Here is a 20,748-nt window from a genome sequence, read left to right on the forward strand (position 1 = left end):
TTTTTGGTTGGATGTTACCAATAAATCATCTTTTGTACCTTCAATATGAAGGATCTTTTTTAAATATTTCTTTATCAAAATTGTTAAGTCATATTGAAACTCTTGTTCTTTGTCTTGGTGTTAAAGTAAAAAATTTAGACTTAATCAACTAAAACTTTAAATTTGAAAAGCTGTTGACAGACGAGTTTATTCATTTTGTTTATTCAAATACACTAACAAAAATCTTTCCTGTTTTATTAAAAATCATCAAAGTATTGCCTGACTAAAAAAATATCAAGAGGTATATATATTGACTAGTCACTATAGTTGCAGAATAGTCAACCTTTTAGGAAAAATATATATATTGACTAAGCACTATAGTTGCAGAAACCTTTTTGGAAAAATAAATATTTTGACTAGTCACTCTAGTTACAGAAACCTTTTAGGAAAAATGTGCTAAATGCGTCAGATTTGATAAACAGTAGAAATAATATAGATGGGTTTTGTTTATGGAGTATATTATGATACCTTGTATTTTTTCTATAATGAGATCCACAGATGCCATATAAACAATTAATTAGTGCACTTTTGTGACCAATGGTGATGCAGATGCTGATGGATAGGAAAAGGGTGATGCTGGTACCTTTGGATTAAATAATTATTAAAATTTTTGAACTGGTAAACAAATACTTGGACAGTTCTCAGTTTAAATAAAAAAGCTGAGTTAAAATGATATACATTTTTTAGTTTTTTTAACTATAAAAAGAAAACTTTTAAAAAAGAAATAAAATTTTAGAGGAACACTTTTTATTTCAATTAAAATAAAAAATGGTATTAAGCAGTTTACTTTTACTCTCTAACTTTATTAGTTAATTAGTAATTTAGATATCTAAACAACAATCATATAGAAATATAGAAGGTAGTATTTGAATACATATAGATAACAATGCTTAAATTGGTTACTTAAAAAGTATAACAATAGAACAACACAAAATAAAATTATTCTAAAAACAACATTATGGTATAAAGTATAAGTACATTCAGCTGTTTAATTAAAGCTTATAAACATCTTCCTAAAAATAAACAAATTTGCTTGTAAACAAAATCAATATAAGGGTAACAAAATCAATATAAGTCATTATATTTCAACCAATCGCCTGTGGGTCACCATCTCTGATTCTCCTGATTTTTCATATTGTTATGTGCATTATGTAGATAGGTTAAATTTGAAATTTCAGACTTCCAAGTACAGCGGTTCAGAAATTATAGCTATAGAAACATGACACAGTGACCCCCCTCAATTTACAAATGGTCAAAACAGACTACTTTAGAGTTGTATAACTTTTTTCTCACTTTCAACAAGTGTCTCATTTTTTCTAGAATTATTTTCTGGATAGTTCTCTCTTTAAAAAAGTGGTTTTTATTAACTTGTGTTAAATAAGAAAAAAATTATGACCTCCTCAACTTTGGAAAAAAATCATAAAATTGCTAAAATATGCCAAAATGAAACTAACTGTAGCATTATTCTATTCACCCACAAGTTTTTACAGATAAGTTTTCTGATTAGCTACTACTGTCTGCAATAAATAGGCAAAATATAGGCAGCTTGTTGCAGTTTAGAACTTAAATATATCTAAAAGCAAAATGTCCACTCGCCTAAGAAGTCCAATTTACAGCCATTTTGAGATGCTTGTGAATTTTTCTAACACTTCGTTTTGATCTAAGATTAACAGCATATAACACCATTAGATCCAACTATCTGAAAATGCAAACATAAACTTGTCAAATCCACACCAAAAATGCCAGCCAAAAATCTACACCAAAAATGCCAGCATTTTTAAATAACCCTATTTTTCAATCATCAACCGTTGAATGCATTACTAGAAACCAGTGCCCCTCTAATCTGCCAACTGGCCTATGTAAAGGGTGCAACTAATTATAAGTCATTTCTTAATAAAAAGAAAGATATGGTTGGTTGTCCTCTCCTTGATCTGGTCTTTATAGTAGGCAGGGGCACAAATAAAGGGGGCTGTAACTTTTTAGAGACCTTCATTATTGTTCAAATAAAGGTCTCTAAATTAATTTAAAAAGTTAGATACTTAATATCTAAATTAATTTCAAAATGAAACCATAATTTCTTTAAATTCTATTTTATTATAGGTAATCAGTGGTCTATATGTGGTCTGGCCCCCCCCCCCCCACTCACTAAGGTGAGGAGGAGGGGCAGGAGGGGGTTTGGGGTGGGACTAATTAAAGGGGAACAGGGCAACCAACTTTTAGTAATATAATTAACTTTTGTTAATTCTCATTTAAGACCATTACATTGTGTATTTGCTGCAAAATCTGGCACACATTTTTGATATTCACTATCAAAATCTTATGGTAAAAGCATAAAAAAATGCAATAAAGGTCTAATGGCCTTAACTGTATATTCATTAGAAAATGATTTATGTATGTTTCATGATAGAAAATGAATGCTTGTATCTTATAAGTTGGTTGCCCCCCTCCCCTTTGATTAGTGCCACCCTAAACCCCCTCCCGCCCCTCCTCCTCACCTTAGTGAGTGGGGGGGGGGGACAGACCACATATAGACCACTGATTACCTATAATAAAATAGAATTTAAAGAAATTATGGTTTCATTTTAAAATTAATTTAGGTATTAAGTATCTAAATTTCTAAATTAATTTAGAGACCTTTATTTGAACAATAATGAAGGTCTCTAAAAAGTTACAGCCCCTTTTATTTGTGCCCCTGTCTACTGTAAAGACCAGATCAAGGAGAGGACAACCAACCATATCTTTCTTTTTATTAAGAAATGACTTATAATTAGTTGCACCCTTTACATAGGCCAGTTGGCAGATTAGAGGGGCACTGGTTTCTAGTAACGCATTCAACGGTTGATGATTGAAAAATAGGGTTATTTAAAAATGCTGGCATTTTTGGTGCCCTCCATATATCAGAGATGACCTTTCAAAATATTCTTAGAAGTTGATACGAAGCTATCATTCTAGTTATTACAATGACCTTGCTAATCATAGATATAGAGTAAAACCGGGTCAACTAATCAATAAAAATTAAACAACTTTTTGATTTTTCAATTCTTTTTTTATGTTTACTTTTTTATTAGATAGGTACAGGGCCGTACCGAGCCAATTTTGCGCTTCGGGCAAGAAAATAAAATTGCGCCCCCTCTTCCCCTCCCTTCCCCCTCCCCCTCCTTAAAAAAAAAAAAGAAGAAAATTAAACGAAAAAAATGATTTATTGATCACAAAATTTATCACATTAAGTTATAAGTAAAATTTGTCATTAAGGTTGCACAAACTTTAGTTCAATGCCACTTTTCTGGCTTTTCTTGAGGCAAATTCACTAATGACATCATCAAAATCAATGTTGTTTGCCACTTCATTTTCAATTGAAATTATAGTCAAACTAGACAAACGTTCTTGGCCAATTGTTGACCTCATAGAGTGTTTTATGAGCTTAAGTTTACTGAAACTTCTCTCACACGTAGCAACTGTGACTGGTATGGTGAGGAAGATGCGAATAGCAATTGTTGTGTTGAGATAAGCATCGGTCAAAGAATATTTATGAATGAGCTGCAAAATGTCGATCGGGCTAGATTTTTCAAAGTTGGCCATCATTGCGGCAGCTTGATATTTAAAGCTTGCCATTTCTGACTGGAAATCGGAAGAATCTAAATCTGCCTTGTCAATTTGAGATAAATTTCCAGCTTTTTTCTTGAGTTCATCCACTGAACTTTTAGAGAGTGAATGCCCACTGAGGGAGCCAAAATCAGAGGATACAGCAGACATCAGCCTCAAACCGCCACTCTATTTGTGTAATAATGCTGTCAAACACAAGGTTGCACTGAGATCCAAATTCTGTTTCTGCTGTGAGAAGGTGAGAGTCATCTTCAGCTTCATAAAGTGCTACTCGCTTCACTTTGCGCTTCCTCTTAATTGGAAAGCCACCATCAATTCCGCTCTGGTTAGTTTTTTCTGTGGCATCTTTGATAATATCGTCCACCCCAACATCTCAAAAATTATGAATGAAAGCCTTCAACCATTTCATTTTTTTTACGGCAATGTCAATTGAAATGGTTTTTGACTGAAGCAGTTTGTTTTCCCGGTCAATTAGAGAAAGAATTTGACACCAGAAATCCAACAAACACAAAAAACTGAAATCAATATGAATGAGAAGTTCTTTTGCACTGCTAACTGTGACAGCATTTGTCATGGGATTGTGGATAATGGATTCCAAAACTTGAAGAACATCTTTGATTTGTCTGTGCAATGGTGTAATTGCTTCTTTTTTGGTAGACCATCTTGTGTCGCTATTTCCCTTTAATGAGATGGTCAACGTTTTCATCAGTTTTTCCCATCTTGACCTGAAGCTTGAAAAAAAGTTAAAGATGGCTTGAACCTCCAAAAAACGTAATCATGAGTGGGGAAACCTCAGCAGCATGAACACCAACAAGATTTAAAGTGTGAGCTGCGCATGTAACAAATCTTGCTGACTCATTAAGAGAATAGATGTGAGTTTTGACGCCATTGTATTTTCCAGACATATTGACTCCATTGTCATAGCCTTGGCTCCGGCAATCGGAAATGCTTAGACCATCCTTCTCCAATTTTTCACTTATCTCTGTTGCAAGACCTTTTTCGGTTTTTTGGTGAGATTCAATGAAGTCCGCAAAGCTTTCCTTAATTGTGCAGGTTTCATCACTGATGCGGACATACCTGATGATCTGAGTCATCTGCTCTTTGTGGGAGGTATCTGGAGTGCAGTCAAACAGAACAGAGTAGTATTTAGCTTCTTTGATGTTTGACAAAATTTCTTTCCTGGCTTTCTGCCCAAGTAACTCAATCAGTTCATTTTGAATTCAAGGAGAAAAGTATGATGTTGTGGTTTTTTTTGCTTTAACGGACGCAATGTGTTCAGCCACTAAAAGATAATAATGGCTAATCAACTCAATTAAGCTCAGAAAAATGCCACTGTTTTGTTGACTGATGTCTTCTGTTGTTCCCCGAAGGGCAAGATTGTTCTTGGCACAGAACAAAATTGCATCTACAATCACTTTTAAGATATCTCTCCGCTTTTTCATCTCTCCACTAATAACTCTCTTCAGATCAGAATTCAGGGTCTTTCCTTCCTTGAGCTTTTTTTCAAGAGTTTTCCAATCCGAATAGCATCTTTGGTGTTCATTGTTGTTTTCATGCTCAGGAATTCTTGGGTTTAGTTTTTTCTAGTCACAAAACCCTTTAGAAATTTCTGAGAAATTGTTGGTTTTTGTTGTTAAAAATAACAAACAGCAAAAACAAAATAAAAAATCTTATTTATTGCTGTACTGCAGCCAAGTGCGAACAAATTTTTTACCATTGGGATGAATTTTTTCATACCATTTTGAGCTGAAGTGTCGCATTCTGTTGTCAAAATCACACAGCGTGTTTGGGAAAAATTCTCTTCTGTCTTGCTCTGGCCTATGCTCAATCAAAAAGCATCTTGTTTTGTCCGTTATTTTAGGTCATGTTGCTGGATCCCTATGTTGAAAATTTTCTTCCGAGGCCACTGGAATTCTGAGATTTCTGAATGAAGTTCATCCTCGTCCATTTCAGCTGGGCCTGAAAGCTAGGCATTTTCATCTTCCCTGGTTGGTTCTGAATCAGTTGTGCAAAATTCTTCTTGACTTTGGCTGATGAAAATCTCCTCTTCAATTAATTCCAAATGATGATCTGAACTCAGTTAAAGTCAATTATAGGATCTGTTGAATTGTCATTAATTTCAATACAAATATCCTCTGAAATAATTTGTTTCTCCACTGAGTTTGTTACCAACCACTTTTTGAAACATTTTTGTAGTTTCTCGTCACTTTCTTGGCGCTGTTTTCTTTTCTTCTTAAATTCAGCACCAGATAACTTTTGGGTTCGACTCATAATAGAATTATAATGCTCAAAAGTTATCAAAGGTATATTAGTGTTATAGGGCGCTTTTTTATTCAGTATATGAGCTTTAATATTTAAGAGTTTGTGTCAAGAGGCCGAATTTTAATTAATTTTCTTATCAACAGCAGCGACGCCGTAAAAATTAGTTTCATAAACTGATTATTGTTTTTTTAATTTATTAAAGTTTGCGCCCTCCCAATTTTGGCGCCTCAGGCTGCGGCCCGGCCGGCCCTGCCTTTGGTACGGCTCTGGATAGGTAATAAAAAAACTACATAAGATTATATAAATCTAAAAAAAAAAAAGTCTAATTATTGAAAATATTAAATGTACTTATAGGAGTAAAGTTGTAATAGAAGCAAGTGCCTGGTAAATTTTTTGCACTTTTCTCTTTTGCATGTTTCTCTGCTTCAATTCTGATTATTGTGTTTGATGCCTCAGATATGTAAAAACTGATTACCTAAGATTTCATTTTGTCAAAGATTGCAGAAAGTATATGAAAGAGAGACAGTTTTCTAATTTTATTTTAAAAAATTAGTAAATAACTAGCTTATTCTAAAACTTGTTTTTATTTTTTAGAATAAAAAAAAGTTTCAAGAGTTTTACCTAAAAATAAGAATTAAAACCTTTTTTTATTTGTGTATGCTTTTCACAGGATTAAATATAATTGTTGTTAATGCCAGTACCAGTGAGATTTTTTTGTAATTGTTTCTATTTTTTTACTTTTTTAAGAGCAACAGTCTTTAGTTAATTCAAATGATGCAAAGTTTGTAGAAGTATTTTTTATCACTTATCATTGGTACATAACTTCGGAAGATCTTCTCACCAATTTTATTGATAGGTATACTTTTTTTGAAAATAAGTTTTATTAATTAGTTATATATATTTTTTAAAGTTGGAAAGCTGTAACATGTGCAGAATGTTGCTCCTTTTTGTGTTGGTACAAGAAAATATTATAAGAGAGAGTGAAAGTATTATAAGAGAAAGAGAGACAAATTCATTCCTAACAAGGCTTCAAGCAACCACTAAATAAGTTTTAGTAAAAAACAAAGAAAAGAGTTAATGAGCTAGAAAGTGGTTGATAGTAGACTTAAAAGATTTAAAACAGTAGACTTAAGATAAGACTGTAGACTGTAAATTCAGTCTTGGACAGGAATGGTGTGCGATCAAACGCTATTGCTGACCACATGTAGTGTAGTGAAATTAATAGTCTATAATTAATCCTTAGCCAACATAGAAGGCTTTATTCTTCATATAATAATATGTAAACTAAATTATTCAAACAGGTTAGTTTTAGTATACACATAATTAAACTCAACAAGGGTAATAATAATTATAATAATCAGCAAATTCTACTAAATAAACAAAATAAGTAAATAAGTTCAAATTGTTCAAATATAGTCATTTAAATATTTAAGAGGATTCCGGGATCTTTCTGAACAACGAGAGTCTGATTCTTCAATAGAAATTCCATTAGGATTTGTTGGAAAGAGAGTAGAAAAGTTTTGAGATCTTTTCAGATGGAGAGGCTCAGGTGAAGGGATTGTATCAGATTCATTGGAGTTATCTTTGTAGTTATTATTTCTGTCATTATCACTAATTATATCAGCCATTGGTGCAAGATGTCTTGTAGGAACAGTGGTCTTATGTCCATCAAACATTCTTACATGATAATATTTACTATTAGCCTCTAAAAGTTCAATCTCTTCAACCAGAGGTTCATATTTGATGTGTCGAACATGCCTTTTAAGCAATACAGGACCCGAATTAGTTGAGCATTAAGAACAGAGTGTCCATTAGAAGAACGTCGACTGAATCCGAATAATCGTTTGGGAGGTGTAGCATTAGTAGAAGTGCAAAGTAAGGAACGCATTGATTGAAGGACACCAGGTAAAACATGTTCCCAGTTCATGGTAGGTAAATTTTTTGATTTAAGAGCAAGCAAAATTCCTTTCCATATTATGCCATTGTATCTTTCACACTGACCATTGCCCTGAGGATTATAAGGCTACTCCTTATTATCCTCAGGCTTCTACTCAGGTTGACACCTCAAGAATTAAGAAAATTGTGGAGCTCTGTAGACATGAAGCAAGTGCCTTAATCTGAATGTATATAAGCTTGCATACCAAATAAAGTGAAAGTTGAGCTAAACATTTAATTACGGTTGAAGTAGAGATATCATGACAAGGAAATACAAAGTGAAATCTTGAAAACTCATCAGCAACTGTTAAAAAATATTTGTTGCTAGATGAAGACGGAATAGGTCCTTTAAAATCCATGCTTAGTTGCTCAAAAGGTTGAGTAGATTTTATTAAGGTGTGTGTTTAAAATTGCTTGCATAGTATTTAGGTTTTAATTCAGCACAAGTTTGACACAAAGAAATGATTTTTTTTACATCATTAATTGAAAAAGGCAGCTTTTTCGATTTTATAAAATGATACATTCTGGTGATTCCAGGGTGGCAAAGATATTCATGTAGTTCCTTAAGAGAGGGTCCTTTTATAGTCATAGAGCAGCAAGATCTAGAGAGGGCATCAGCAACAAAATTGTTACGTCCAGGGCAATATACTATATCATAGCTGTGCGAAGAAAGTTCTATCTTCTATTTCAGAATCTTGTCATTCTTAATTTTTCCACTCTTGCTATTGTCAAACATAAAAGTGACAGAGTGCTGGTCGGTGACTATAGTAAAATGCTGACCAACAAGGTAGTGTTTCCATGTATTATTTGACAATAGCATAAGCTTCCTTCTCAACAGAAGAATGTTTTTTTTAGTAGGCGAAAGTTTGCGAGAAAAAAATGCAACTGGTCTTCCAGCCTGATTAAGGGAAGCAGCTATGGCAAAATTGGAGGCATCTGTTTTCACCTCAAATGGTATACTTTCATCAATAGCTTGTAGAGCTGAATGAGAGATTAATTCTTTCATTTCATTGAAACATTCAATAGCTTCAGATGACAGTGGAAAGGTAGACATTAGAGAAATAGGATGAATATTGTCAGAAAAATGTTTGATATATTGGGAGTATTATGAGAACATACCAAGGACTCGACGGAGAGAAGCACTATAAGTGGGAGCAGGCATTTCAATTAATGGCTTTAAGCGATCTGGATTAGGGGAAAAAGAGCCACTTTTTATAATAAAACCTAGGAAGGTTATTCACGAAGTAGACAATATAGACTTTTCTTCATTGAACGTAAACATTGCTTTCTTAGAAGCTGCAAAAAAAATTTTCTAAATTGAAATGATGTTTATTTTTAGATGTACCACATACAAGCAAGTTATCTAGATATACAAAGGCGTCTTCTAATTTGTTTTCTTGAATAAACTTATCCATGATTCTTTGAAATTGTGCAGCAGCATTAGTGAGGCCAAAAGGAATTCCTTTAAATTGGAAAAGATGTCCATTGGACTCAAAGGCAGTAAATACTTGTCACTTTCTAGGAGAGGTATTTGGTGATAAGCACTTTTTAAATCAAATGTGCTAAATAATGAATATTTTGCAACAGAGTTAACTTATTTATTGATGTTAGGTAAAGGATAAGCATCAAGTAGTGTAAAACGATTTATTGTTTTTGAGTAATCAATGACCTATGCTTTCTTATGTCTCTTATTCCTGGTAACAACTATTTGTGATTGCCAAGGAGAGTTACTGGGTTCAATTATATCTAGTTCCAAAAGTTTTTTAGTTTCTTGCTCAATGAATGCTTTGTCCTCTGAGTTATATCGTCTAGAAGGTGAAGCAATCGGTCTACACTCTGGAGATAGAAAAGAAAAACATTCTGGAGAAAAGGGAAAAGAGTGCTAGCTTTTATTGTAATACTATTTAAAGAACATAAATTTTAAAAAAATCTTTTTTACCACCATAATTGATATAAAGACTTTTGTGCAACTGTAGGAAATCTCTACCAAGTATGATTTGTTCGCAAGTATAAAAAGTTAATATTTAGTTGAGTATAAAAAGTATATATTTAGTGTACTTCATACCAAATAAAGTGAAGTTAGTTGAAACTTTATCTATAACTTGACAAGATAAGGAAGGATCAATTATAGAGACTCTTTTATTAGAAGGGAGTATATTAAGTTTTAAAGAGTCACATAATGATTTGCTTATGATAATGATAAATGTGTCAGAGCTTCCAGTGTCAAGAACAGCTCTTACCTTGGCACTAGCAATAAAGATATAAACCATAGAGTTGAGTGAGTTGATAGAAAAGCAAGTAATTGAGGCTAAACTTGGTGCATGGAAGTTAGCAGCAGCAGACGTGACAGAGTTCTTTGATGATTTGCATACTTTCTTGAAATATCCTTTCTTACCACAATTGTTACATTCTGCATCTCTAACAGGACATGATTGTCGAGGGTGACTACCACAGAAATAACAAAGTCCACTAGGCTTAGTAGAAGCTGAAGCAAGCTCAGTAATATATTTTTTAATTGTAGCAACATTACTATACTCTGTATGTGAATACATTTCGTTATTTCTTTGAGCGTTTTCCAATGAATGAGTTTGGTTATGAGTGATGAGTGATGGCCTCAGTAAGTTTAAGAGTAGAGCTTTCTAGTAGTCGTTAACGAATATGATGAGAGCTTAGACCACTTATAAATGAATCACAAATGTATTCTTCACAATGTTCTGAAGCAGAAACCTATTTAAAGTTGCAATCTTTACTGAGTGTATGTAAAGCCTGCAAAAACTCATCAATAGATTCTCTGGATGATTGTTTACGCTAACTGATGTCAGGAAAATAAATCATTTTTAAGTTTTACAAATAAGTTTTCCAGGATTTCTATAGCGCCATCAAATGATTCAATGTCAGCATTTTAGTTGAACACAAAAGGAGATAAATAGTTAACAAGGACATCTAATTTATCTTCTGTTTGTATAGTTTTCATGAAGTTTGTAAAAGTTCTAAACCAGTGTGACCATTCTTTAGAAGCTGATGCAGAATTGGTATTGCTGTCAAATCGTTTCGATCTTAGATATTTATCAAGTAATTTATTATACAAATTTGAACCGATGCTATGACTGTAATATATATATATATATATATATATATATATATATATATATATATATATATATATATATATATATATATATATATATATATATATATATATATATATATTTAAACAACTTTAAAAAGTATTCTACACAATAGAGTGCTCAATGTTCTTAAAAGAACAGAGCAATTATATTAGTAGTAGAAAATCACTTAACAAAATGGAAAAAATTTTTGTTAAGTGATTTTCTACTACTATATATATATATATATATATATATATATATATATATATATATATATATATATATATATATATATATATATATATATATATGATAATAATTATAATAGTAATATAAAATTTCAAAATGCATCTGATGAATAAGAAAATATTTTTTAGGATTAGAATATTTAATCATCGCTGTTTATAGTTCTGGCCTTGTTTTATGAAACACTGTCCCAGTCCCCAGATTTTAACATACTACACACTGTTCCTATTTTTATGGTATTTTAATATATGAATTTTTTCATTTTTTAGAACAAAACAGTCAAAGTATGATTTGCATGTTCTATCACAAGTCTATTATACTGTTAAGTAAGTAAAGTTTATTTGATAGAAAAATTGAATAGTTTTATATATAACAACTATAAACAAACAAGTCTATTATACTGTAAAAGTTTGATATAAAAATTGTATAGTTTTATATGAAACTACACACACAAAAATGTGTTGAAAAAGTGTATTTATTTGCCCTTAATTTTCTTTATGTTTATTTAAATTTAATTTAGACAGTATATCTATGCTACAATACAGTTCTGTTGATTTTAATTTTAAAAGTACTCACTTTAATCTAGACATTTTTTCAGATAATGAAAAAAAAAGGATTAGAAAGAAGAAAAAAAGATTTTTGTGGGTTGGGGTATTCAAAAAATAAGTGTATAAAGTTCTTAAGGAAACAAGTATATATAAACATTTTGGCATCTCTATTATATATTATAAATAACTTCTGGTATCTCCCAGTTACTATATGAAAAATTGATCATTGGTTCTATTTACCTTTTAAAAAAGGTCACCTTGCATCACCATTATTTATGTTCTGGTTCTAATATATATAACTGAATTTTTTTCTCCAAAAGTGTATCAACCTGGATCTCAAAAGAATTAAAGATTAATTGAAATTTCTGAAAAAATAATGGCATTAAATAGAAATTATTTACTTAAAAAATAAACAATATTGCAAAACAATTTTTTTTTCACAATATTTCTAATAATAATGATTGTGACTGTATTTAAAATTCTAATAAAAAAGTAAAATGCTGCACTCGTTTTTCAAATTTTAAACAAACCCCAGCGTTTGAAAGGAAAGTTGGCAAACTCGGTGTTTTTTTTATCTCAATTTTATGTTAAATGTTTCCAATTTTTTTTCTAACCTTATTTTTTCTAATATCTGGGAGCTGTATACAATAAAAAAGTGCAGAAACAATTATAAAGCTTTTTATTGTTTGCAAGCATGCTTAAGTTTGCAAGCATGCTTAAGGTTTTTTAATCTTTGAGTTTGTGGTTGTCAAACAATAATTTGTTTGACAACCGCAAACCCGAACAATTTGAAATTATTAAAAGTTTTTCGTGGAGGCAAAGTTTTTTTTTTCTTCAGGGTGTTATGTTGAAGTTTTTTTTTATTTGCCTATATATTTGGAGTGTTTGTGGTCAACCCATTGTTTCTCTTATTCGCCTTCTGATGAGCCATTGTATACTTTTTCTGGAATGTTAGGGGATGAGACTATACATTTATAAATTTCAATTTAGATTCTATATTTTCCTTTCGTTGGGCAGTATTGTTTGTTTATGCAATTGCATGGTGGGTGTTCATCTGATTTTTTAGATAAAAAATTTTTGTTGTGGCTTTTTATTATTATCTCAATATTTTGGTTTTGGTCCAGCTATAACTCGCTTTAATTGTATTTAGATTGAATAACTTTTTTAGAGGGTGGGATGTTGGAAAATGTTAGTCAATTAATTTTAGGAAGATATGTCCGACATTGGTAGAAACACTTCTACTGTAGGAGGTGTTGACCATATTATATTTCATTCCCCCCGCCCCCCCTCCTCCAACATTAGTAGAAAAAGCATTTCTACTAATGTTGAATATATCTTCCTAAAATTAATCAACAAACATTTTATTTTTTAAAATCTGAAATAATTTCGAAATGTCGTCACAGAAATAAGTTTTTGGCATAGAACAGCAATCTTTTTTTTTTATTGTTTTTCATTTTTTCTTTTTTTTCTGAAAAATTAAAGCACACATTTTTAGAATAAGAGTGTAAAAAGCATATTAGGGAATTATGTCGTTAAATATGAATTGTTCATGATGTCATTTAAGAAGAGTTATTTAAACATGAAGATGAATATGGGAACATAAACTTAGTTCAGGTTTAAGCAGTATCAAGAAAACACTCTGAGTCAATTTATGAAGCATTTTTGAGCAAACAGAGTTGCATGCCTCAGAAAAAACACGCCTCATGTTAGTCAGCAATCCTAAAGTCTATCTACAAAAGAGCTGCTCAGGTGAAGGTACATTTAGTGAGCATGCTTTATCTGGAGAAGTGGAGTAATCACTTTAATTGTAAATACATTGATGGCTCTGAATATCAAGCAGTGGTTCTCAAAATTGAAGCAAAAGAAGTTAAATTGATTGCACTGAATAATGGGAAGGTTTAAACATTTACAGAAGAGTTTATGGATTAGTTAGAGGAATTCAACTTGTGTGGAATAATTCTGATGGTTGTTATCAACACAACAAGTGCAATTACTGGCAAGAAGATAAGAGTTGTTGTTTGGCTGTACCACATCATCCAAGGGAGAAAATACCCCAAAAAAGTATTTATTAGTTGTCAGGACTGTGTGCCAGATTGTATTTTTTGCTTTCAACATAGGCAATATGCTCCATGGGTCGACTAAATTTCCAAACGTAGAGTATTTGTATAGGATTTAATGAGCAATTTTGTATAGGATTGTATAGGATTTAATGAGCAATTATGAGAAATTAAAAGTAGTCTTTAGCAACAGTAAAACTGAGATTTAAAAAACAGATGGTTGGACACATGCCATGAGGTTTTTAAACCACCTAACTTATGTCTACTGTCACTACACTGAGAAGAATGATATCCCCTTTGTGTATAAACTTATTTGGTCAGATCACCTTAAAAGTCAGATTTTATGTATCTTATTTCATCAAAATATGATACAGAAAAACCAGTTTGTACTTGTTCAGATAATTTTTTTACATTTGTTTCACTTTACTAATATAACTTTAATAATCGTAGCGATGGAATAACATTGATTTACATTTCAGTTTTAATTCAAACTATTTTTGCTTTTGTTATATTTATTTTGTTATATGCGGTAGTGGTGTAGTGGTAGAGCGCTCGCTTCATAAATGAGAGGTTCCGAGTTCGATCTCCACCACGTCCCTGGTAGTACCGAGCTCAAATTGTTTCTCCGCGCAGCAGTCTTATTTGTCAAGGTTCGTGTTTCGGAATTATAGAGTTGAGAGAGGGTTATAACCACAATTAAGTAGCCTCCTCGTCTGTAGTGACCTTCTGGGCCTTGGGGAGGTGAATTTAAAAAATTGTCTGTATTTAATGAACTAATGAATATTTATAATTTTTGCATATTTTATTTTGTTTAAAATTTTATTAATTTGGTTATACTTTCAAGTTTGATTTATAGATATTGGATTGTTAACTATGGATCTGATTTTGAAAACAAAAAAACTATGTTATCAATATTGGATGAATTGAATGGTATTGTTCAAGAAAAACTAAAAAATGGAACAATTTTTACATTAAATATTGAAGAATGGTATATTTATAAAAGAAATATTTATAGTTAAACAATCATTTTTGAAAAGTTAATAATAAGGCAACTTTGTAAATATAAATAATATATAAAATTTTGTGTGGTAGTAAAATTTAAAGAAATATTGAAAAAAAATTGTCAGAAAAACTTTTTCTTTAACAAAAATTGTCATTTGAAATTCTTATTACTTTAGCAGAATATTTCATTAAACCAATGATCTGATGGTCAGGTTTTTGGTAAAAAAAAACCTGACCATCAAATCATTGGCTATAAGTAACTAAGTAATACAGTCAAGAATCTGTTATATGATATTTACACATATATAATTTAATTTTTATTTATTTTAATTTTTATGTATATTATATTCTTTAATTACTATTAAAAGGTCATCAAATTATTTGAGAATAAAATTGCAACTTGTGTAATTATTTCTTATCATTAGGTAACTTAAAAAAATGTTTTGAAAAAGTTCATTTTGAATGAATAATTAGAAGTAACTAGAAAGTAATTAAAAATTAAACTATGGTTTTCTAAAAATTTAAAGTTTTTTTTAATTAAATTTTTGCATCACAATTGCTTATATTATCCACTAAAAAATATAACCTACAAAAAAATTTAATAATAATAATAAATTTTGCTTTTTTAATGTGTTGTTTTTTTAAAACATGAATTCCTAGACATAAACAGTTAACATAGAAACAATAGGTTAATTAATTTGAAACAATAGGTTAATTAATAGGTTAATTAATTTGAATTAATTGTTTTTTTTTATTAAATAGAATTTTTATTTTTTAATTTGGATATTATGATCAGTTTCATCAAATAAGTTCAAATTACCATTAGTTTCATGGAAAATTTTTAATCATGTTTTTAAGAAGGAAAACATACTTTCATTTAACTTTTTTAAGATTAATTTAATTTAGTACTTCATTAAGAAAGTTGGGTAGTTGCAGTAGTACATGTTAGAGAGTTGGGTAGTTCCTAGTTTTTGTTCCCTCCTAGTTTCCATCCATAATTTTACATGCATAAATATAGACAGTATCATTAAATTAGATTTTACCTATGGAAATTTTGTTTTGAATTTTTTGGTTTCAATACTTGTTTCGATTCTACATTAGGCTTGCAAAGCGTGCAAAAAGTGTAAATACTGGATCGCTATCAAGAAAACAGTCTTTAAATTTCAATGACGTGTCAAGTACTGATTTTGCCAATCACCTTCATTATCTCATTTTTAAAGGATTTAGAAAAATATCTGTAAGTTATCAGTTATATATCAATAAGTTGAAAGTATATTTATTTGTTATTAAAAAGTTCTGAAAATTTTTAGATTGAGGAATGTAAGTGCTATGGTAAATCAGCATCTGCATTAGAATGTCCGAATCTCCGTGATCAAATTTCTTTGTTTAATGACATATCAAAATATGTTATAGCAATGGTTTTAAGTCATAATACTCCAGAACTTAGAGCGAAATCCATACATAAGTTTATAGAAATGACAAAAGTAATAAATGTGTTAAAATAATTTTAGCATATAGTTTAAATTTGTTTACAAACACTTGGTTATCTTAAGTTAATACTATAAGTGCATATGCAGATATAAATGTTAAAAGTTTTGATTCATAATGCTGATAATAATGATTAATTTTGATTTTTTTTAATGTACTATCTGTTTAGCAACTTCTAAAGCTAAATGATTTTAACGCAGTAATGGCTGTTGTTGGAGGATTGGGGCATAGTGCTCTTTTGCGACTTAACAAAACAAAAGAATTTTTATCTCCTGAAGATAAATTGGTATTCATTATTATACTTTTTTAACAAATTTGCTTTTTGCTAATATATTGCTAATTTTTAACCTTGAACTATTATTTAAAAAAAAAGTTTTTTTTAAAATAATAGTCCTAGGTAACCTAGATAACCATTATTTTTAGAGTTTTAAAGTTTTTTATAATTTTTTTTTAATATTTCCGTTTATTCTGTTTCAAGAAAAACTTGTTTTTTAAAATAGTTTTTTTTCTTTTTTAAATCACATGTCTAAAATCACTGTAAAAATTGGTTTTACATTTATTTTGTTATTTAATATTTTTAACTTTTGTAACTGTAGTTCATTAAAGAGACCCAAGAAATTTTATCGTCAGACCAAAACTATGCAAAATATCGAAGCATGGCAGATCAAGTTCAAGGATTTACTATCCCTGTACTGTAGGTTACTTGAATATTAATCCTTGTTCTTGATATTAATCCTTTTAAAATTTTATTTTCTATTGCTTTTGTTGAAATAATCTAAACTTGTTTTTAAAATGATCTAAAAGGCAGAGCAGATCTCATAACATTTTAGTATAATAGATAAATCTGATGTAGAGGACAAAAAAATCATCCTTGTAGTTAAAAAAAATAGTTCAGAGTTTGTCAAAGAGATGTGTAGAAAGTTTTTGCATAGTTTTACAGTTCTGCACAGAAATGTATAGAAGAACACTGAGATTTCAAAAAAGAACGCAGAAATTTTAAAAAAGAACATGGAGATCTGTAAAACATTTTTACTACAGTTTTACAGTTCTATCCAGAAATGTATTAAACATTTTTTTTGTGATCTTTTTCTCCAGTTTTAAAAAATATGTGAAACATTTTTTTTGTGCAGTTTTCCAGTTTTAAAAAATGTGTTGAAATATTATTTTCTCCAGTTTAATGTAGATGTGAAACTTAATGAAAAGAAGAATTTTTTAGACTACTAATTACAGTATAGAAAAATATGTTTAAATAAAAATGTTACAGTATACAAAATTTGTTTAGGGTAATAGGGGGGGCCCCTCCCTAACGTATGAGATTATTTCAAACGAGGTATCTTAAACAAGTTTAAAAGTGAAGTACTAAAGTATATTAACCAAATTTAAAAGTATATCATAAGACATGAATATTCCTAGAAGTTCCGAGTTGAGGTGGAGGGTGTCTCTGGCTGTTCCTGGTTTTAATAGTAATAGTAAGGTTTTATAAGCCACAAGCTCCTTTTGAGTTTATAAGTTTCAAATTTAATGTTAAATTAAATTAGAATTCTTCTTTTAGTCAATTTCATTTTTATATATTAATTGTGGCAATTTTACTAAAAAATATACAATTTTTTAAAAGTGGAATTAACAATCTATCTTTAACGAAATCTTTTGTTGTCTGATTAGATTGTCTTAACCGAGATTTTTTTTTCTTATTTGATTGCAGTATTTATCAGTTTTATCTTCAAAACGTAATTTTCAAAAAACTCTTATATAAATTTTATTATCAAGGGTTAATTCAAGATTTTCTGACACCTTTGGTGGACTTTTTTTTTATTAACTTATATCGTAAAAGTAATATAAAACTGTGCTGACTTCAATTTACAGTAGTAGATATAATAATTTCACTGATAAATGATTTGCATGTTTTACATCAATTTATGAAATTATTAACTTTTTTTTTTTCTTCTTTGCATGCAAAATGGATTTATTGTTTTTAGAGGTATGGTTTTGTTTTTTATTGTATATACATTTTTGGAGTTAGTAACTTGTTCCTTTTTGATTTTTCCTGAGTTTTTTAGATCAATAATCTTCAATTATTGATTTTTATTTATTTAGAAAGTTTTAATAAAATTTATTTTGCAAGGCGTTGTCATGAAAGACCTTATTGCTATGGAAACAGCTGTTGGAGACTTTATAAAAGAAGGAGAGTTATTGCTCATAAATTTTCGGAAAATGGTACAACTTTCTTCAATCCTTGAGCAATTGCTAAAAAGTAAAAAAATGCAACCTGAAGTGACTCCTGTAAATCATCTTCTTCATGTCATCAGGGTATTTTTTTAATTTTATATGAATATAATGAATATATTTTACGTATATTTGTATTAAATATTGTTTTACATGCATGTGTATTGAATTGAATTTTGAAAACTGAAATTGGAATTTTAAGTTTCGATTTCAGCACATATTAAAATTTGCTTAGATAAGCATTCAGGAAATTTTTCTATTATACATAAATATATAATACTTTATTCTCTTGCACTTTGATTTTTTTTGAATTTAAATAATTTAATTTTTGATTTGATATAAAACTTTTTACAAAGGAGAACTTTTTTTTGTTTTGCTTATTAATTAAATTTTGCGTTGCTATGAACGATCCCTAACCCTAAACTTCATAACACAAATCTTGTTAAACTGCTGTGTTGAGAAACAGGTTGTGCACACAGAGGTGTAGAGTGGATTTGAACCTTAAACCACTAGATTATATGCCGAGTGTTTTTTAAACTTTGTTGTTTATGAACTTAGTGCCAAACTGAGATTGTGAATCAGATTTTATTTGTTAAATTTTTATAAGGCAGTTTGTTTAGAAAAAAATAGGCTTTCAAATGACTAAACTGTATTTGTTATTAGGAGTCTGGTTTAAACAGCAGTATCTATTTATGAATAACATTTATTATTATTTTAGGCTCTGTTTTTATTCTAATTTTACTATCCATCATGTTAACAAGAATATGAAGTTTTATGCATATTATTAGGTGTTTTAAAATAGAAATATAACTGCTTGAGTAAATAATATAAATAATTATAATGAATAATTATAATAAGTAATCAATTTTATTATGTTTACTTAACTTGTAATGCTATAGTACAAATGTTTTGTTGTTATTGTTGCTTTTTTTTAAACAAATTATCTCACGACAAGGCTGCAAGCAACCACTAACAATAACTTGATAGTTAACAGAAAACATAGATGAGTTAATGAGCAAAAACGTGATTGACAGAAAAGCTAAAAAACTGGAAGTTGTATGATTCAGGAAGACATTAATACGGGAGAGAAATCCAAAGCACTGAAGTTAAAGGAAAAAAAACTAGATAAATTTAAGTTCTTTGAGTATGAAGATACAGTTATAGTAAAAGGATGCAACTTAGATGAGTGAAGAGTCATGAGAGATTAAGTTGCGATCTTGCTGAATGTTGAGTTGCACTGGATTAAGTTTTGGTTAAAGGAAAATACTTGAAATGCTATCATCACTTCATAAAATGTTTAATGCACATCTTTTTCATGCAATAGTAAGAAAAATAAATAAAAATGATAAGGAATTTTTTCGGTATTTTATTTATATAACTTTTTGAGATATCCCTATAAATATAATATTAAGACAGATTATAAAACGAAAATTGATCTAAAAAAAATTCTCATTAATTAAAATTATTTTTGGTATCACAATTCTTATAACTATATTAGAAAGGACTTCTGCGTCAAGTGTTAAGAAACAATAATCACTATTCTTGTTTTAAGATATGTCAATAAACAATAAATTTTGTCAATAAACAATAATCTTTGTTCTTGTTTTAAAATATGTATCAATAACAAAATATACAACAAATATCATAAAAAAAGTTTGACAAATCTTTATTGAAATAAATCATACGTGTTTAAAAAAAGGTTGCATAAGAAAACTGCAATTTGTCAAATAATGTCCAAAATGTGGTAAATGCAAGATTATCAAAAAATCAAATTTTAGCCACATGCAATTTGAGTTTTATTGGGTTTGTTTGTTTTTTACTGGTAAGTTGTAAAAATTATGCATGTATAGTGCAAAAAGTAACAACTATAAAGCAGGTTAACCACTTAGTTTTGTTTCTATCTAATAAAAACTCAATTTTGTTAATTTTTATTCAATTTTTTACTTTTTCCATAATTTATAAAATCTTTAAGAAGCAGCTTTTTCGTTTCTACATAATTATAAAATTTTATAATTTTGTTTCAGTTTCTAAATGTAGGGGGGTCCAAAATTCTATATTTTTTGTTTAACCCGTTATTCTTAATGAATTTTTTTTAGAAAAGTTTGAAAAATAATTCAGTTTTTTCTATTTTTTTGTGGCCTTCTATTCTATTTAAACATTTTTAAAGATACAAAAAAAAAATATAAAAGAAAAATCTTTGCAGCGGAATTAAATAAAATTTTTGCAATTTAAATT

The 20,748-nt window shown here is 29.5% G+C and overlaps 1 protein-coding gene across 2 annotated transcripts in view; it reads left to right on the forward strand.

The window, feature by feature from the left end:
- Positions 1 to 20,748, forward strand: part of LOC100199199 (RAS guanyl-releasing protein 2-A) — a 38,400-nt gene that overhangs the window by 2,978 nt on the left and 14,674 nt on the right. For both annotated transcript variants that reach the window (XM_065799513.1, XM_065799514.1), the window contains exons 2-9: positions 6,652 to 6,760; positions 11,465 to 11,521; positions 14,657 to 14,788; positions 15,904 to 16,039; positions 16,113 to 16,286; positions 16,460 to 16,576; positions 16,887 to 16,984; positions 18,411 to 18,597. In XM_065799513.1, coding sequence (XP_065655585.1) covers positions 6,652 to 6,760; positions 11,465 to 11,521; positions 14,657 to 14,788; positions 15,904 to 16,039; positions 16,113 to 16,286; positions 16,460 to 16,576; positions 16,887 to 16,984; positions 18,411 to 18,597 — 1,010 coding nt within the window. The remainder of the gene's footprint in view (positions 1 to 6,651; positions 6,761 to 11,464; positions 11,522 to 14,656; positions 14,789 to 15,903; positions 16,040 to 16,112; positions 16,287 to 16,459; positions 16,577 to 16,886; positions 16,985 to 18,410; positions 18,598 to 20,748) is intronic.

Source organism: Hydra vulgaris, chromosome 06 (genome assembly GCF_038396675.1).
Source record: "Hydra vulgaris chromosome 06, alternate assembly HydraT2T_AEP".
In the NCBI taxonomy this organism is placed as follows: Eukaryota; Metazoa; Cnidaria; class Hydrozoa; order Anthoathecata; family Hydridae; genus Hydra; species Hydra vulgaris.